The 20,844-nt window shown below is 40.6% G+C and overlaps 1 protein-coding gene across 1 annotated transcript in view; it reads right to left on the bottom strand.

Moving 5' to 3' along the window:
* The window catches only part of lrig3 (leucine-rich repeats and immunoglobulin-like domains 3), a 62,119-nt gene that overhangs the window by 20,683 nt on the left and 20,592 nt on the right, over positions 1–20,844 (bottom strand). Inside the window, exons 4-7 of the mRNA XM_078567843.1 lie at positions 2,449–2,577; positions 1,044–1,187; positions 742–885; positions 180–323 (exon numbers count right to left, since the gene is read on the bottom strand). Of these exons, the coding sequence (XP_078423969.1) occupies positions 180–323; positions 742–885; positions 1,044–1,187; positions 2,449–2,577 (561 nt within the window). The remainder of the gene's footprint in view (positions 1–179; positions 324–741; positions 886–1,043; positions 1,188–2,448; positions 2,578–20,844) is intronic.

Raw genomic sequence — 20,844 nt, 5'->3', positions numbered from 1 at the left:
AGCAGCACAACAAACAAGTCATTTGTGGTTTGAAAAGAAATCTTGTATCTTACCTCTTATAAGAAGCATTGCTTTGGTCATCTTCATAAAAAAAACTTTATGAAAAATACTCACAAACACAAAGCTAACATTTTGGCTTTTGTCTACACTGAAACTGGAATGGAATAAAAGCTACTCACAGCTCACTGAGTTTCTGGCAGAACTCCCAGGCATCTGGGTTGATCCTGTTGATGGCATTCTGGCTGAGGTTAAGTTGCTGCAACATGAGCAACCCATACAACCATCCTTTCGTTACTTCTGTTAAATTGTTAAAATCTAGTTGTCTGAAAAAAAAAATTAACAACAATGTCAACTTGCATTACCCTGAAAAACAGGGTTTTATTATTTCTTTTACCTGTTTGTTACACAGTTAAAAAGCTTGGCAAAGGCAATATAAAAGAGCGAAGCCATGTGGCTGGAGTCTCTGGAATGAGAGTCAATTGCCAAAGCTGCGAGGCCAAAAAGGTAGAAAGCAGCTCATTTTACAACCAAGTTCTTTTTTTTTACATATTTTGCTGAACCGAGTACTTGGTTTAAAAAAGAAAATGTTTTTTGGTTAAAACTCAAATGAAGTGATTTCATAACTTGTGAACATCTGAACATAAAATATTTTACTGTGTCTAAGATTCACAACTCAATTCTATTTTTGGTTTATGAACTGTTCATGTAAAACCATGCTAAATAATTAAAAGCAGTTCTTACAAGGTCTCAATGTTACTCAGTCCCCAGAAAGCTCCATCCATGAGTTTAGTAATGCCATTTCTTTGTAATCTAAGAGATTTCAAAGCACTAAGTCCTTGAAACGCAAGGCCGTCCACTTTTTTAATCTTGTTGCGGCTGAGTTCCCTGCAACAAAATAAAAATTAAATAAAGAAAGACTGGTATGGCAGAACAACAAATTTTTCCATTTTAAACAAAATTGAACAGGGGCCGTAGAATTTGAATATTTAAACCAGAAATTCATTCGCTTTTTTTTTTGCAATTTTGACACAAAATGAACTTACAAGTGCTGAAGATGTGGCAGCTTAAACATCTTGGAAGGAATAGTTGAAATTTTGTTCCGGTTTAATTTTAGGACTTGAAGTGTGTTGGAAAGATTGTCAAAGCAACCAGGATCCAGAGAAGTTATTTTGTTATTGTTGATGTACCTAAACAAGAACACACTCATGATTAGGGATCTGTGATCTGTAAAACTACACCAAAGACATTTGCAGAAGCGTTCACTGAACAAATTTAATCTGATTTCTTGTTAGTTCTTCCTCCTCCCCCTTCCAAAAATATCTTAAAAAAACAGATGTCATTCCACATTCACATCCAAAATCTTAGCTTCAATCCTTAGGGCAGGATTTTATGCGTCGGCGAGTGGGGGCGGGGCCCACTCGCCAACACATAAAATGACGCGCAGTGACGTGTACAAGATCATGAGGGGCATGGACAGGGTGGATAGGGAGCAGCTGTTCCCCTTAGTTGAAGGGTCAGTCACAAGGGAGCATAAGTTCAAGGTGATGGGCAGGAGGTTTAGGGGTAATGTGAGGAAAAACTTTTTTACCCAGAGGGTGGTGACGGTTTGGAATGCACTACCTGGGAGGGTGGTGGAGGCGGGTTGCCTCACATCCTTTAAAAAATACCTGGATGAGCACTTGGCACGTCATAACATTCAAGGCTATGGGCCAAGTGCTGGTAAATGGGATTAGGTAGGTAGGTCAGGTGTTTCTCACGTGTCGGTGCAGACTCGATGGGCCGAAGGGCCTCTTCCACACTGTGATTCTGTGATGTCGGGCGGAAGCTGGTCTGTGGCTGATTAACTCGTTTATCTCACAATTGGTGCTGTAAATACCAAATGGGAAGAGCTGGAAAGTTCCCCAATGTAATGGGAAAGTCATTATTAGCTGTGACTCAGCTCACCAGTGTGTTTTCTCCTCCAAATTCACTGTTTTCCTGTCAATACACCTCCCATACACATTCCTGGCCAACCTTGCCATCTCTTCTTGCCTCTCTGCTAATCATTACCCTCCTTGATAACCACTCCTAATATTCCCTCCACTGGCTTGAAATCCATTTGTTTTTATTACACCTCTGTGAAGAGACTTGGGGCATTATTCTATATTATATTACGTGCACAAAATAAATTCAAGCTGTTGTTGTGGCTACTTTTTACATTTGTCGTTACTAGCATGGTGCTCAGGGGAATGTCGGAAAGCATTCTTCCAAGGGAAATTTAATGCATTCAACAGGGTTTTGCCTGGTGAAAGGCAGCCTGCAAAATAAATAGGGTTCTATATTTTGAACGAAGTCAAGTTGAAAGGCTCCAGTTTTCTCTGCTTAAACTGAAGCGTCACTTATCTGCTAAGCAGAATTCTTTCAGCACGATTATCAGAAAATGCGTTCGAAACTATCCAATATACTTACAGATATCGAAGCTGTAGAGGAGGGAATGTATTCAGTTCAAAAATGTGATTGTTACTGAGGTCCAGTGTTTCCATTGACTGAAATGGTGTCAGTTGTTCAGCTTGTATCTCAACAATTTTATTATTAGACCTGCAGAGAAATCAAAATCAGCTGAACAAAATCTACTTTTACAAAAACACAACCTCTTGAAATAACGCAAAGTACCATACTTATAATTAATTTACATTTAGTATGAAAAAAATTAAATAGAACCTTATTTTCGGTAATTATAACCTTTTTCCTGTCAAAAGTGTGGTGTAGCAAAATAGCATATATTAGAGGTGTAGACAAAATTGGAAAAATCAATATTGTTGTTGCACTCTGAGAAAACAAATATCTTCTTAACCAAAACATAGCAGCTTGAGTTCAGAAGGCTAAAAAGACTGTAGAGCATTGAAAAAAGTTGATAACTTATTTGTGGCAGCCTGCAACTGACCGGCTCTCTCTGGGTGCCAGATCTCCAGCCACAGTCCAGCATGTCTCAAACTGGATCAGGTTTCCCACTAGAACTATCAGGCGGCCAGCCAGCTGCCATGGTACGCTTGGTTGGTTGGGTGGGGGGTATTTATTTCAGAAAGGGAAATCTTACAAAAGTTACAGGAAGATGATAAGACAATGAAGAAGGTAAAATGGATAAAGCTTGAGAAAGCCAGCAAAGGTGTGGGGTCCAATTCTGTGCAATAGAACGATGATTCAAAGCTGGATAAGTGCACGAATAACTTGCATTTATATAATCTTGACATATCTAAAATTACTTGCAAGCAATGATGAACAACTCTGAACTGTAGTCACTTATGTAGGCAATGGTTGGAGCCATTTCATGCACAGGAAAAATTCTAACAGCAAATTTAAATGAGTAACTAAATTAATCTGCTGTTTGATTATATTGACTGAGAAAACAGCAGTAGCCAGTATGCTCCCTGCTCTTCTTCAAATGCTGTCATGAGATTTTGAACATCTCATCTAAAGAACAGCATCTCTCAGTGCGTTGTAGTCAGTCATTATTGCATTGCAACTGCAATGCACAAGATTGTGTGCTTGGACTGAGGCTTGAATTGACAAGAGGCAAGGTGAAATTTCTACCAGAGTAAAATTACCAATCTGTAAATGTATAAAACAAGAAAAAGAAGCACTGTCTGTATCTTGGTCTAGAATTGATTTCTACTAACTCAAACATCTCTGGCTGAGCATAAAAACCTCAAATGCTGACTGAGCAGTTTTACTCCTGAAATTTACCCATAAATAGTTATTGGAATTATTTTAAAAGTACATTCAAATAACTTTTATTACAGTTTTCTTTTACCAATGCTCAAATGATAGCATCATGAATGATCACCAAAGGGGATCAATTAGAAAAATGTACAATTTTCCACCATTTAAAATTTACATAACTAAATATTTCTAAAACTTGCACAAACCATTTATGGATGCTTACTTGGAGATCTGATTTATTTATAAAGGGAGTTTATTTATGCTGGTATAAGCAAGCAAAGTGCAACACCGATTCAATATATTCTGTATAACTTCATGGGTTACAGTTGGAATTTACTTCCACTTTTTATTCAGTTCCAATAGCAAGTATTAAGCTTCCGATTAAATTGTCATTTCTAGGAAATTACATTTCACACTAAGCATGTGCATATTCCATTAATGATATTAATAGAGATTCTGACATGCTAATATGTTAAAATTATAACTTTCAAAATAAATGTGTTCCTTTAATACCAGCATTCAGGCTCACGAGTATTGGGGCAGAATCTTCTGCCTGTTGGGCGAGCTGGTCAGGAGCAGGGCTGATCGCCGCCCGCAATCGGCTGCGCGCCGCCATTTTACATGGGCGGGCCAATTAAGGCCCGCCCAGCATGATGCCCGCCCGCATGCATGTGAAAGAGCACAGAAATCTCCGAGGCACGGAGGCTGCCTCAGGGAGATTAAGTTCAGTTTTAAAGTTTGGAGAAAAGAATAAAATTATTCAGACACGTCCCCTCATGTGACAGTGTCACATGAGCTGGGACATGTTTATGAATTGTCAAAAATGTTTTTACTTCTTTAATAAAACCTTCATGAAACCTCATCCCGCCCATGGATGAGGTTCCATGCAAAACACGAAGGCCGCTTGGGTCTTCGCCTGCCCGCCAACCTTAAGGTTGGACGGACAGCCCCGTCAATTGCCTAAATTGGTTCATTAATGGCCTTAGCAGGCCTTTGACAGTTCAGCGGGCGCACAGGTGACACCAGCACACGCCCACCGAACGAAGGATCGTGATGACGCGCGGTGACCTCGGGACGTACGCCCGACATCACCTCACGTCATTTTATGAGTCGGCGTGCAGGGCTCGCCCCCGCAGGTCAAAGAGAAAGGCCCTTGGTTTCCCATGTCCAATACAGAACACACCTTCCTCTCTCCTCTAGCTCTGAAGAATAGTTTTGAAACATTAACTGTGTTTCTCTCTCCACAGATGCTGTCAGACCTGCTGAGTTTTACCAGCATTTTCTGTTTTTATTTCTCTCTCCTCTAATCTGCTAAGTGCATTTGGGGGGTTGTTTATTTTGTATTCGCGCTGAACTGAGAGATGAGAGACTAACTATTTTAAAATTACACAAACAGGGGGAGGCTGGGGAAATACAACCCTGCGAGCAGTAATCACACAATCCAAACAACAGGGATCTCTCCTCTGATGGTTCAGGAACTACTGCATCAGGTAATGGAACAGTAAACTAATGTGAGCTCGAAAACTCTCAGCTTCAGTGCTTGGCCTACTCAGTAACTCATCCAAGTCCACAGAGCATTGGGTTTGCTTCAGTGTTCTTAGGATAGGATGAGGGAGAGAAAAGAAAATGTTTTTTCTTGGTCACTAGCCAGTGGTTCTGCTACAAATACCTGTGTGGACAGGGTCACCTTAGCTCCTACTGGCCTCCATGGCTGAACAGACAGCCAATATTTACTGTGCAGTCAGTTGTGAAGAGCTGTGATCATCACCCATGGAACTGTATCGGTACACAAGTTGCAACTTATGTGAGAAGGCAAGGGTGGATTGAAGGGGAAAACTGCAAACACAAGGGGAAAGAAACAGAATAGACAGTTTTCTATACATTTTCCATATATACATTAGGACTATAGAATCTTACAGCATGTAAAAAGGAGGCCATTCAGCCTGCCAAACTTGTGCTGGCTCTTTGAAAAAGAGCTGTCCAATATAGTGCTACACCCCATCCTTTGCCCAATAATCCTGCAAATTATTCATCTTCAAACACTAGCCTAATTATTAAAAGCTTCAATGATATCCATTTCTACCACTCCTCCAAGTAATGCATTCCAAATCTGAATAACGCTTAATTATTTTAAATATACAACTTCTGATTACTGACCCACGGTGCAAATAGAGCAAGGTGGAAAAAAAAATTATAAAAACCTTTCAGAATTTTGAATACCTTTATGAGGTCTCACCTTTCCCTTGCTGCTCTAGGGAGAACAATCCCAGCTTCTCCAATCTCTCCATATAACTTAAGTCCCTCATTCCCGGCAAACCTCCTCTCTACCCTTGCTAGGACCTTGACACCCTTCAAGTGTGCTGCCCAGAATTATACAAAATACTCCATCTGAGGATTAAACAGAGGTTTATAAAGGTTTAGCATGACTTCCTTGTTTTTGAATGCAATGCCCCTATCTATAAAACTAACAGTTCCATGCACTTTAACTGCCTTAAAACTTATCTTGCCACCTTCAAAATTTATGAATATACATCTCTTCCGTTCTTGCACATCCCTCCAAACGGTACCAGTTAGATTAACTCTCCATGTTGTTTCATCTAAAGTGCAACCTTATCTACATTATTGGACTTGCCATGTGTCTGACCGTTTCACCAGACTGTGTTCATACTGAAGTCTGCTACAATGCTCACTATCTACTACGTTGCCAAGTTGTGTATTGCCTGCAATCTTCAAAATTTTAGTCTCCATAACCAAGTCCAGGTTATTTATATAGACAAAAAGAATAGTCCTTATGATCCTTGGGGATTCCCACTGCATACTCCTCTCCAGAAAAGCATGCATTCAGCGCTACGCATCACCTCCTATTGCCTGGCCAATTACGTACCAAAGTTGCTTTTTTGAATAAGTTGGTTATGTGATACTTCATTAAGTGCTTTTTGAAAGTGCATATATACATCTTCTGCATTACCTTTATCATCCCTTTCTGTTACTTCAAAAATACTCAATCAGATTACTCAGCCAAGATTGTCTATTAAAAAATGTGCAGGCTGTCTTGTATTAACCCTTGCTTCTTCAATCTCATTGCCTGTTTCAAAGTCTCAATGAGCCCAGTAAAAAGTGTGCTAGCAGGGGCACAATCATCACTATGTACATGTATGCACTCATAATGATGCTGTCATGACGTAGGCTGGGATTTTCTGATTGCGCCTGCTGTAGGACTGGAAATTCCCACCCAGGGTCAACCGACCTTGGCTGAGTCATCAAATTTTCCATTCAGCCACAACGATTCCCACCGTGGGCGGGACCAGAAAATCCCAGTGGCTGAGTATACACTCCAACCTAGTACACGAAAAATACCACTGTTTCGTATCATTGATGTAATCACATTGCAAGTGCAAAGCAATCAATTTTTCAAGAAACACTTTCTGTTTGAAACATTCGCAGTCGCTGAGGAAGTTAGCACAACCTTTTGAATTGGAACTGCAGCCCTCTTAAGGCTAGGTCTTGAGACAGCGGCCCATGATATAAGTGGCCTTCCCGAGTCCTCAGGGGTGGAATGAGTGACACAAGATACAAAAATAAATTATTCAAGTTCAAATGGATTACACAGCAACAATACATGGCAGGACCTATGGGCTCACTTCTCACTCAATATAGCAAACCTAGAGACTTAATTATAAACAAACAAAGTTTCTAAAAGGGCAAGAGTTAGTTCTTCAATAGTTTTACAGTTTATATTATGCAATGAGCAAAGCTGCAGTACCAAAAATTCAATAAAAAAGGTATCTCACTTAACACGATCTTCTCTGAATTTACTTTGGGGCCTGTGAACAACTCATCCTATAACTGTTTTCCATGTTTCATGGTCATCGCCCTGTACGCTATTATGCCGTTTCCTTTGTCTGATCCAGAACACAACATTACTGCTAGTTTTGTACTACACATTGGACAAGAGTTTGCACTGATTTCACAATGGTTGAACTGGAGGGACAAAAACAGGTGATCAAATATTATTGCTGGATGTAAAATAACTGAGGAAAAGGTAAAAAAAAAGTGGACAAATTAGATCTCCAAGGAATAAGAAACTACACAAATGGGGACATGGGACTGGAAAAGACTACTGTAGTCCATTTCGCCAGCCACACTGTCTAATAAATTACATATCACTTGATACTTAGCCATTTCTTGAACTTACACGTGCAATCTGCCCTCAATGACCAGCCCCCTCCCTTCCATACATTCGCCAGCCTGTGTATAAAGTAGTTAGATCTAAATGTTATTTTCAGAAGACACATGTGAAAAGGCTAGATGCGCTTAATAAAAAAAAGGGCAACCTTATTTGGACAACATGGATCTTAAAAGTCTAGAAATAAGGGGGATTCAAATTAGTGAAATTGCAACAGACAGTTCACTGAATTCAGGAAATTTTGAAAATTGGAGAGCAGCACTGAAAAAGCAAACTCTGGAACAAGAAACTGGTCTTTTTCAATATATGTGCGGTGTCGATCTGGCACAAAAGTGACAGCAATACCAGTACAATTGGCTTTGGCACCTAAAGCAGGGTTTCTGTTACTAGCCAACAAGTAACTCTAGCTGCAAAGTATATGCATGGGTGCAGAAAGATGGCTGAGCTGTGAAGCTTGCCATTAGTCAATGCTAAAGCTCACACACACAAAAATTAAGTACTCTGGAATAAGCAAGTGTCAGGTGGACTGTTTTTACACAAAGTATATTAGGTTTGAGAAACAAGTTGTCTGCAAAATGCTGCAGGAAATTTTGCAAAATGGTTGTTTATAAACAGCTATGAATTTACTACAACAAACAAATCAGAAGAATTTTTCCCCACAGCAGTGTGAGATGATGCAAATTGAGAAGATGAACAGATGAGATATAACTGATTGAAGGGGAACGATCAGTGAGGGCTGATTGCACCTGTACGCTCAGGAAATGGCTAAGTATCAAGTGATATGTAATTTATTAGATAGTGTGGCTGGCTAGATGGACCACAGTAGTCTTTCCCAGTCCCATGTCCCCATTTGTGTAGTTTCTCATCCCTTGTAGACCTAATTTGTCCATTTTCTTCTTTTTTTTGTCATTTTCCTCAGTTATTTTACGTCCATCAATAATATTTGATTATCAGTTTTCGTCCCTCCAGTTCAACCATTGTGAAATCAGTGCAACGTCTAGTACAAAACCAGCAGTAGATTAAAGGTGATCCAGCAGTAATGTTGTGTTCTGGAGCAGACAAAGGAAACAGCATAATAGCATACAGGGGCGATGACCATGAAACATGGAAAACAGTTATAGGATGAGTTGCTCACAGGCCCCATAGCAAATTCAGAGATGATGATGAGTTAGGTACTTTTTATTGAATTTTTTGTACTGCAGTCTTGCTCATTGCATAATATATATTGTAAAACTATTGAAGAGATAACTCTTGCATCTTTCTGTCTGATGGGCGTAAAATAACTAAGGAACGTGACAAAAAAAAGAAAACGGACAAATTAGATCTTCAAGAAATGAAAAACTACACAAATGGGGACATTAGTGGAGGGCCGAGGTCATAGTCTTGAGTTGGAAGAGCAAAAAGTGTGGACTGGGAGGCATGGGTTTGGATAACCTTTTCAAATAAAGGTGGGGGGGTTTAAAAAAAATGAAGATCACAGTCATAGAAAATATTTGGAGGGATTATACGCAGCTGAGAGTGCTGGGCAAAAATGAGAGTGATGGCTGTGAATAAAGCTTTGGGAGAGAATAGAAAAGTTTGCATCTTTCACATTATTGTACTTATTTCCATTTTCAAGTGAGGTTATTACCTCACTGGACATGTTTCATGTGCTCTTCTGTAACTTACCTAAAGTGTTAGGCATGTGAGACCATGACTGATGTGCAACTATTGGTCCAATTCAAACAACTTAAAGGACTCATACTATCAAAATTAAAATAAACAATTTGCTGATGATTGTAAGGAAGTACACTTTAGGCTTTAGTACTGAATCATGCAGACGCTGAGCTTGCCAATTCTACACAGGCTTTCGGTGGGGACATTGCAGGTTGGCCGCAGCATCTCTGGATGAGGGAAGGAAAAAACTGAACAAAGTATAACTAGACTGCCATTACCTGAACAATAATGCATGCTAAATCTAGAGAAAAGGAAGAAGAGAAAAAAAAAGGTTGCATAGCATTTATTCTATGACTGGTATTATCCTCAGTGTTTAGCAGAAAATGCAAGGAATACACACTGATTTTGTCATCTTCTATGTATGGACACCTTTGTTACTGCGAACTATTAAAGTTAATTAAAAGATAGGGATTTCTTGCATTCAAACTGGTAAATCACATTTTTGTTTTGAATGAGCTGTGAAGGAAGGGGACGTCCACAGTTGCTTAGGAGGGTAGTTGAGCCATTGAACCCTGGAAAGTCTTGGGTTTGATCTGTGAAATGTTCCTGATTGTTTCATCCAACAACCAATGCAAGAGGGCTGTGACATAGCTCACACTGTAGTTTTGATAACGCAGTTCATAAATCGTTTCCAACTATCGTTAATAAACATTCTTGAAATTATCAATTAATTCAGTAGTGAGTTATATTTTTGAAATTTAAATGAATCCGAAAAAAAAATTTAGGATCCACAGCAACAGTACATGGCAGGACCGATCGGCTTACTTCTCACTCGAAACAGCAAACCTAGAAACTTAATAATAAATAAATGAGCAGCCTCTAAAGGGGCAAGGTGCAAACTTTTCTATTCTCGCCCGAAGTTTCATTCACAGCCATCACTCTCATTTTTGCCCATCGCTCTCAGCTGTTTCTAATCCCTCCAAATATTTTCTATGACTGTGATCTTCATTTTTTAACCCCCCCACCTTTTCTTGAAAAGGTTATCCAAACCCATGCCTCCCAGTCCACACTTTTTGCTCTTCCAACTCAAGACTATGACCTCAGCCCTCCACTTCACCAAATGTAGCCAAACTTTCAAAGATTACATTTCTGCCCCCTGGAAATTCTCTTCCAAAACAATTTGGCCTTATTTCCATCTCAATCCTTCAAACGCCTTGTAGAAAATTCATTACTATATGCCTTCAATCTCAAATCCCTTCACTTCTTGTTTACTGTTCACCCAGAGATGTTCTTTTACTTGGAGTTATATAAATGCAAGCTGTTGTTTCACCTCCGTATATTATCTGCTAGTATAACGGTCAGATTTGATCAGTATAGACAAACATCACAGACTTATTTCACTCTAAATAAAGTAATTTTATTCCACAAAACATTGCAATAACATTACAAATTTAATAAAAGAGTCAGTATGACATAGGAATATAAGAAATAGGAGCTCAAGCTGGCCTCTCAAGTCCGCTCTGTCATTCAACAATATCTTCTACTTCAACTCCATCTTCTTGCACTATCCCTTAATTCCCGTAATACCCAAAAATATATTGGCCTCTGCCTTGAATACACTCAATGACTGAGCATCCACAATGCTCCCTTTGAATGAAAAAAGTTCTCATCTCAGTCCAACGCCTTATTCTGAGACTGACTGCAAAGGAAAAAGGAGTAGAAAAGGACTATACAGCAATCAAACTGCAATACTTGAACAACTGCCTATTTGAACTAGCTAGGTAACTAGAGCAAATTTTCACCTGGTGCTTAACACAAACCACCACAACTTGTAATAAGGCATCTTTTGTGCGTGGGTGTCCCAAAGATCTTGAAATGGCAATTAGTTAATTTTTCTCAAACAATAGAAATGCACACTGCAAACCGAAACGTGAGCAGATACTCAAAATGGAGTGCTTGCAAAGAATGAAACCCGAATATCCAGTTTGAATTTGGATGTGAAACCAACCATTCAAACTTTGGCTTGCTTGTACGAAACTTAACACATTCAAATACCTTCTCACACAATTTGGCATTAGGGATTTCAGATTAGAACTGTAAATGGCCGAAGACTTCACTCCAGGCCTATTAAAGAAGCCCAAAGTGTATTTTAAAAGGAGGAAAGTTGATACTCTACCTGCTTTTATATTGTTGTATTTGTGTTAGCATGTTATACAATTCTGGAGGTGTATTTGTAAAAACAGGGCATAATAGTTATGTTACGGGGCCAATAAATGATCTGGAGAAAGGAATTCAAATCCCACCATGGCAGCTGAGGAATTTAAATTCAATTAGTTAAGTAAATTAATTAAAAAGCTAGTATCAGTAATGATGACCATGAAACTACCAGATCGTCATAAAAACCATGTAGTTCACTGATGCCTTCAACAAAGAAATCGGCTATCCTGCCCTAGATTGGGCAGAATGGCAGAGACTCAAAGCAATGCAGTTGACTCTTGACTGCCCTCTAAAATGGCCTAACCAACCCACTCAGTTGTCAAGAGGCTCAACGCCACCTTCTCGAGAGCCCTGGCAGCAATGTCTATATCCCATAATGAATAAATGAATTAAAAAGACAGTACTTGATTCTGCTTTGAGGTGTTGCATATTAGTGTCGCATAAAGTCTGCCAATAGTGGTACTGGAGGATTATTGCTACCCTGCAATCACACATCTGCAAGGAGTCAGTCATTTCAACAAATCTTACTAAAATAAACTTGCCAGATTTGTTAAGGCTAGCAGCTGGAAAGGTCCAATTTTACTGGGCATTCCTAGCTGCATTAAATCTACTAAGTTTACTTTGGTCTGACCATCTGCTGTGCAAGCCATGCACATCCAGAGCCAATAGTACTGATAGGGCAGAAAAGCATACAAGGGCACTTTCTGGCTCACACTGATTAGGAAGGTCCCAGATTCAAATTACTAGGTTTTGCTGTGTTAGTTAATTTCAGGACAGTAGCAGGGGTAATGTACTTCACTGTAGCATCTATAGGAAAGCAGCGGGAACAGACACGATTGGTCAAAGGAGGATTCCAAAGGCTTTTAAAGGAATTCATTCATGGGATGTGGGCAGGCTAGAATTTATTGTCCATTCTTAATTGCCCTTAAGGTGGTGGTGTGCTGCCTTCTTGAACTTCAGCTGCCCCTGTCCTGTAGGAACACCTACAGCGCCTTTAGGAAGGCAGAAGCAGGATTTTAACCCAGCGACAAGAGAAGGAATGGCAATTATAGTTCCAAATCAGGGTGGTGTGCAACTTGAAGGGGAACTTGCAGATGGTGGCCTTCCCATACATCTGCTGCCTTTGTCCTTCTTAGGTGGTAGAGGTCTTGGGTTTGGAAGACACTGTCGAAGGAGCCTTATCAAGTTGCTGCATTGCATCTAATAGATGGTATGCACTGCTGCCAGTGTGCATTAGTGGTGGAGGGAGTGTCAATCAAGCAGGCTGCTTTGTCCTAGATGGTGTCGAACTTGAATGTTGTTGGACCTGCACTTAGAGGCAAATGGAGAGCATTACATCACACTCCTGACCTGTGCCTTGTGGGCAGGCTTTGGGGAGTTAGGAGGTGGGTTACTCTGCACCTTGGACCTGCTCTTGTAGCCACCTGCTGTTGGAGCAGGTTATTGCTGAGCAAGTGCAATTTGATGATCCTGTCAACGACATTTTCCATCACATTGTTGATGATCAGGAGTAGACTGAAAGGGTGTTAATTGGCTGGGTTGAATTTGTCCTGCTTTGTATGGACAGGATATACCTGGACAATTTTCCACATTGCCGGATAGATGCCAGTGTTGGAGCTGTAATGGAACAGGTTGGTTAGGGGTATGGCTAGTTCTGGAGCACAGGTCTTCAGTACTATTGCTGGAATATTGTCAGGGCCCATAGCCTTTGCGGTATACAGCGCCTTCAGCCGTGGAGTGAATCGAATTGGCTGAAGACTGCAAGTGTGGAGCTGGGCACCTCAGGAGGAGGCAGAGACTGATCATCCACTCGGCACTTCTGGCTGAAGATGGCTGCAAACATGCCAGCCTGGTCATTTGAACTGATATGCTGGGCTCTCCCATCATTGAGTATGGGGATATTTGTGGAGCCTCCTCCACCAGTGGGTTGTTTAATTGTCCCATCACCATTCACAACTGGTTGTGGCAGGACTGTAGAGTTTAGACCTGATCCGTTGGTTGTGGGATCGCTTAGCTGTCTATCACATATTCTTCTGCTGTTTGGCACGCAAGTAGTCTTGAGTTGTAGCTTCACCAGGTTGGCACCTCATTTTTAGTTATACCTGGTGCTGTTCCTGGCATGTCCTCCTGCGCTCTTCATTGGACGAGGGTTGATAGCCCGGCTTGGTGGTAATAGCAGAGTGGAGAATATCCAGACTACGAGGTTACAGATTGTGGTCGTATACAATTCTGCTGATGTCCCACAGTGCCTAATGGATGCCCAGTTTTGAGTTGCTAGATCTGTTTGAAATTTATCACATTTAGCACGGTGATGTGCCACACAACGATGGAGGGTATCCTCAAAGTGAAGACGGAACTATGTCTCCACAAGAACTGTGCAGTGGTCACTCCTACCAATACTGTCATGGACAGATCCATCCTTGACAGGTAGACTTTTGAGCATGAGGTCAAGTAGGTTTTTCCCTCTTGTTGGTTCCTTCACCACCTGCCAGAGACCCAGTCCAGCAGTTATGTCCTTTAGGACTCAGCCAGTTCAGTCAGGAGTGGTGCTATCAAGCCACACTTGGTGATGGACATTGAAGTCCCTACCCAGAGTACATTGTGCCCTTGCCATCCTCGGTGCTTCATCCAAGTGGCATTCAAATTGGAGGAATACTGATTCATCAGCTGAGAGGGGACAGGAGGTGGTAACCAGAGGGTTTTCCAGCCCATGTCTGACCTGATGCCTACAGACTTCGTGTGGTCTAGAGTCGATGTTGAGGATTCTCAGGGCAACTCCCTCCTGATTGAATACCACTGTGCTGCCACTTCTGGTGGATCTGTCCTGTCAGTGGGACAGGACATATCCAGACACACGGATGGTGGTGTCTGGGACATTATCTGCAAAAGGTATGGTTCTGTAAGTATGACTGTCAGGCTGTTGCTTGACTAGTCTATGGAACAGCTTTCCCGATTTTGGCACAAGCCCCCAGATGTCAGTCAGGTCGTCTTTGCAGGGTCGCTAGGGCTGAGTGTGCCGTTGTAGTTTCCAGTGCCTAGATAAATGGCAGGTGGTCCGTCCGGTTTTATTTCTTTTAGCCTTTAGGCCATTTCACAGTGCAGTTAAGAGTCAACCACATTTCTGTGGGTTTGGAGTCACATATTGGCCAGACCAGGTAAAGACAGCAGATTTCCTTCCCTAAAAGGACATTAGTGAACCAGATGGATTTTTACGACAACTGACAATGGTTTCGTAGTCATCATTAGACTAGCTTTAAATTTATTTATTAATTGAATTTAAATTCGACCAGCTGCCATCATGGGATGTGAAGCCGTGTCCCCAGAGCATTAGCCTGGTCTTCTGGATTACTAGTCCAGTGATATTACCACTATGTCACCGCCTCCCCCTTTTTATACTAAAACAAGCCAATCAAGTCTGCATTGGTATCTTTCTCCAATCCTATTGGAAGCTGCTTGCTTCCCACATCCTTTCTCCGTCTATCGAAGTAATTCCAATTTAGAAGAATTTATGCACTCTGCTTCAACAGCACTATGTGGTAGCAGGGGACCCTAACCAATTTCTGTGCAAAGTTTCCTTGTCTTAACTGTCCTTCAATTCTCCTGCTCTATACTGCTATAGCAACCATATTTGCAAGTGGGCACATGCTAAGCTAAGACAGGATGAGACAGGGCCAAGCTCAGCTGTAATGCCCTTCATGTTTGGAATAGTCTATGGATACCCACCATCAAGGTTCCCAGGTGAAAATAAACACTTGTGGTACTGGAGTTTGGCTGCTGCTCGTGCAACTACTCCCCTAAAGGAATCAGTGTGTTTAAAAAGGGAAGAGAAAATTGGAAATTCTTTTTACAGCAGTTTCAAATTTTCGTGCCCTTTTCCCCTAAACCAGGTTAAATTGTGAAATCACAGATACATTCAAAAGAATTCCACTTTTTTTTTCCAGAATTACATGTTGGGTGTTCCATTTTGTTTCCCCAGAGCAAGCCACCTGTACCGAGGCCTCAGACGATACCACTTCATAGCTTGCTTGCTGGGAGGTCTGCAACAGCTGACAAAGCCAACTTCAGCTCATATTCCTTCTCCATCTCATGACAGAACTGTCTGGCAGAGGTTAAGGGGACTTACTGGATTAAATCACAGCTATAAACTGGTACTCTTGGCACAATGCAGCAATAAGTATAAAATTTTATTTCAGCACATAACATCATGGGGAGACAGTGACTAGTAATCCAGAATCCAAGCTAAAGCTTTGGTGATATGGGTTCAAATCCCACCATAGGAGCTGGTGGAATTTAAATACAATTAATGAACTTGGAATTATAAAGCTAGTCTCAGTAATAACAATCATGACAACTATCAGATTGTCATAAAGACCTATCTGGTTCACTAATGTCCTTTAGGGCTGGAAATCTGCCATCCTTACCTAGTCTAGCCTTCATGTGACTCTAGATCCACAGCAATGTGGTTGGCTCTCTGAAAAGGCCTAGCAAGCCACACAGTTCAAGGGCAATTAGGGAAGAGCAACAAATGCTGGCCTTGCCGGTGACGCCCACATCCCATGAGAGAGTGAAGGGAAAAAAAAAATCCTCGAGAATCTCATCTACGCAAACTTAGATTAAAACACTTTAGTCACCCAGCATGCAGGGTTTTTTTAGTTTTAAATTCTTATGTCATGATTTGATTTTTGAAGATTGTACACATTACAGAAACTATTAGCAGGATGATTTAATGCGACAATACAACTTTTTGTGCAATCAATATCTATCTTGTGAAACATGTGAAATTAGAGTGTGATGGGGAAGGTAAAGGCATTACAATCGCCTATTCATGAAGTTACTATCTGAGCGAGACAAATGCCTTCAGCTTTCTCTGACCCATCATCCTCAGGATGCAAAGTAGTTAGTACTGTACAAATAAGCTCAAATAATCTTAATCAGAAGTCAGAGATAGAAAGGAGCAGTATAGTTTGGTGGTGGTAGTGGTGGGGGGGTGGGAGAGAGGTGGGTGAGCACCGTGAGTGCAGAGTGAAGCTCAGATTTATCTTGTACAAGATGTACTTAACACTATTTGAAAGGAATTCCAAGTGCTTTGGATTTAGACAGAGCAAATATACAACATTAGATACAGAGTTTCACACATTCCAAGTGTGTAAAAGATACCGTGAAGAATGCAATTCAAACCTGGACTAATACTAATGACACCTACTCCACGACGTCAATGCATTGTTCAGTTCTTGAAACACTGAATTAGGACAAGAGAGATGAGAATAACAGAGAGAAAAATAGTGTATTTATTTCTGCAGTATGGTGAGAACCACTGGTGTCTGATATTTGCTCCAATTACATTTCTGGGCAAATTACACAGCACCAACAATTGGTTTTGGAAACTATTTGAAAGTAGCAAATTACAGTTTTCATTTTTGGCCACCAAACCTGCTTCCATGTCTGGCAATACATGCCAGCAGGAGACAAACCACAATACGGACCTATGGGGACAGGCTGAACACACAGCCCACATCAAACCAAAAGAAAATATACGGCCAAAAAACACCCATTTACATCACTATTCTAATTTTTTTTATTATTTCACGAGCTGTGGGTGTTGTTGGTTAGGCCAGCATTTGATGTTCAACCTCAATTACCCTCGAGAAGGTGGTGATGAACTGCCTTCTTGAACCGCTGCACTTTATCTGGTATAAGTACAGCCACAGTGCTGTTAGGAAGCGAGTTCTAGATTTTGACCTAGTTACGGTGAAGGAAGGGCAACGATGCAATACCAAGTCGGCATGGTGTGGGGCTTGGAACGGAAATTACTGCTAGTGGTGGTGCCATGGGTTGGCTGCCTTTCTCTTCGAGGTGGTAGAGGTCTCAGGTTTGGAAGGTGCTGTCAAAGGCGGCTTGATGAGTTGCTGCAGTGTATTTGCATATGGTACACACTGCTGCCACTATGTGTCAGCAGTAGAAAGAGTGAATGTTTAAGATATGGATGGGGTGCCAATCAAGTGCTTTGACTGGATGGTGCTGAACTTCTTGAGTGTAGTTGAGGTTACACTCATCCAGGCATGTGGAGAGTATTCCAACATTCCTGACTTGTGCCTTGTAGATCGCGGACAAGCTGTGGGGAATCAGGAGGCGACTTATGTGCTGCAGAATTCCCAGCCTCTGGCCTGCTCTTGTAGCCACAGTATTTATACGGTTGGTCCAGTTAAGTTTCTGGTCAAATGGTAGCCCCTAGGATGTTGATGGTGGGGGATTCAGTGACGGTAATGACATTGAATGTCATGGGGAGATGGTTAGATTCTTGGAGATGGTCATTACCTGGTACAGGTCGAGTATCCTTTATCCAAAGCCCTCAAGGCCAACTGCGTCTTGGATTTCAGATAATTTTGGTTTTTGGATACTGCATATAAACTTACATTACAATAGCCTAAGCCTAGGCAAGCTATAGTCCAAAGTAAATAAAATGGCTAGCAAAGTTAGATACATCACTGAATAATAAAGAGTACCTTTAATAAGTTTCTTTTTCACATGTTCACCACAAAAATTGCAAGGTAAACAGTGCAGACAAACAACTATATGTCCCGTGCTAAAGTTCGACGAGGTTCAAAGAAAGTGCGGTTTTTGGACTTGTTCAGTTTTCGGATTTATGGATAAAGGATACTTGACCTGTATTTGCGTGGCACAAATCTTGCTTGCCATTTACCAAGTCTGAATATGTTGTCCAGGTCTTGCTGCACATGGACACTGACTGCTTCAGTATTGAGGAGTTGCAAATATTACTGAACACTGCAATCATCAGCGAACATCACTACTTCTGACCTTATGATGGAGGGAAGGTCACTTATTGATGAAGCAGCTGAAGATGGTTGGTCTAGAACACTACCCTGAGGAACTCTTGCAGTGATGTCCTGGGGCTGATATGATTGGCCTCCAACAACCACATCATCTTCCTTTGTACTAGCTATGACTCCAACCAGCGGAGAATGCTGCTGTTTTGACAGGGAGAAGGAAAAACCACTTCAAATAGGACTTGGTATATGTATACTCAGTAGTGCCAGTTCATTTACCTTCCAAAGTTACAGTCAAAGTAGCGGTTCTTGTCACTGGAATGGCTTTAAAGCTAAATTTAACAGAAGAAAGATTTTGAATTTATTGATGCACAGCTTCCTACCACCTAAAATATGGAGCATTTTTAATCTTATATGTTGAATTTAATCTTTCTGAAGCGAAAGGCAACAATGTCACATGAAGTGGTTATTTTTATGTCCTCAACTTACAGGGCAGAATTTACTAAATTGAACATTTAGTAAATTATCTTTAATCCAATAAAATATCAGCTGTCTATAATGTAAGCACTACAATTACTATACTTCTTTATACCCCAGGCTATACAATAATGAAGATTGACACTGTTATTTCCTACTCCTACCCACACTCAATGCTTAAACTATTTTCACTTGTTATTGTTAAGACTTCTTAAACCATGGCACAGACATTTTAAGAATACCGAACATTATTTATATTCATTTATACAAGTGCGTTACGTAGAACAGTATGAACTAGAATTTCAGTTCTGATTCATTCATTACTGTAAAGCAGCTGTGTTTTTTGTAATGTTGCAATTTTTAAGCAATGGGCAACTCTATCTTGGTACAAAACTCATTTGAGAAGATTTTTCAAAAGAGGTTTAATAATACTACAAAAACAAGCTTTCCATCCCTTTATATAAGCTTTATTCTGGTTCACTGCTCAAGCCACAGATAGCACTACTCCAGTATCTTTAAACCGTCAGTCTCAATTTACAAATCTCAGATCAATAAACAGCCATCAATCTACTGTCACATTTGCCTTGAACACAACATTCTTCTCTTCTTTCCTCACATTTCTACAATCTAAAATCACCTCATTTTATTATGTCCCAGCATTTGTTTACGCACTTCAAAGCTATGCCCACCCCAAGTTATAAAGCTTTATACACCTACACTGTTATTTGTAATCTTCACATTTACATTTCATAGCACAAATCGACCTGCTTACAAGGCCATCTTAATCTATTTGTACCTCATATGGCGGACAGAAAAAGGGATTTCTTTGGAGTCCTTTGGGTATTCAGCTGCCTGTTTGAGTCCCACACTGGGTCTGCTGGATCCTGACCCCCACCCCCCTAGCCTCACAGAGCTAGCAACAAAGTAAACTTGCCAGATTTGCCAAGTGAAAAACCAGCTTGTTTCTGTGGTGTTGCCACTTGCTGCATGAAACTCACATTCCAGGATCTGGCTACATCAACAAAGGCCTCGTGGAATATAAAAGCAGCCTTTGATATGCAACGCTCATTAACGTCGGCTGTTAATTTAACTATGAAAATCAGACTTTTCATTTTTTCATAAGAATTCTACTGTGGACCACAGACAATCAGCATTTATACTTCACCTGACAACTTTCCCAAGAAAAATTCTTAAGGTTTCGCCTCCTATCCTTTAAATATTAGTGCATAAAACAGTTTGCATGTTTAATGGCATATTTCCCAAGTGCCATCTGGTTTTCCCCTTCACTCCTGGAAAGCTCACATTAATATCATGTGTCACTTAACTCTTATTCAAGCAGCACTGCAGACATGCTGACTGGACCAGCTGACCTGGGCCTAATAAAATAAACCCCAATAAATCACCAGATGTAAGTAATTGAGCTGTGATCAGATTAATTAATTGAATAGTTTCCTGGGAATTTGTGTTACGTAACTCTCAAAACTCATTTTGAAGTAATTACTCTACATGTTAATTTCAGGTTAGAAACTGTGGTATGTCACTTTCTATAAGAATGAAAGTTTGATTGGCTGAAGTGGAGAACCTTGCTAAAAATTAACACATGGTGATGGTATAGTTTCTCCCCGAGTAAAGTCTGATTAGCCAACATCCCGTGTTTATCTGCTAACATTCAATACTAATTCCCAAGTTTCATTTCATCTTATGAGTCAAAGCCCTTCAAAGTGTAGATGATTCTGTTTCTCATTAAAGGGACCACGGAATAAAAAATTTTGTATTATGGCTTACAAATGTGTGTTCCTTCTCCAATAGGAAATGCCACACATG

This window comes from Cetorhinus maximus, chromosome 22 (genome assembly GCF_964194155.1).
Source record: "Cetorhinus maximus chromosome 22, sCetMax3.hap1.1, whole genome shotgun sequence".
Lineage (NCBI taxonomy): Eukaryota > Metazoa > Chordata > Chondrichthyes > Lamniformes > Cetorhinidae > Cetorhinus > Cetorhinus maximus.
The sequence above is the reverse complement of the archived record's forward strand: the minus strand, read 5'-3'. Positions and strand labels throughout refer to the sequence as shown.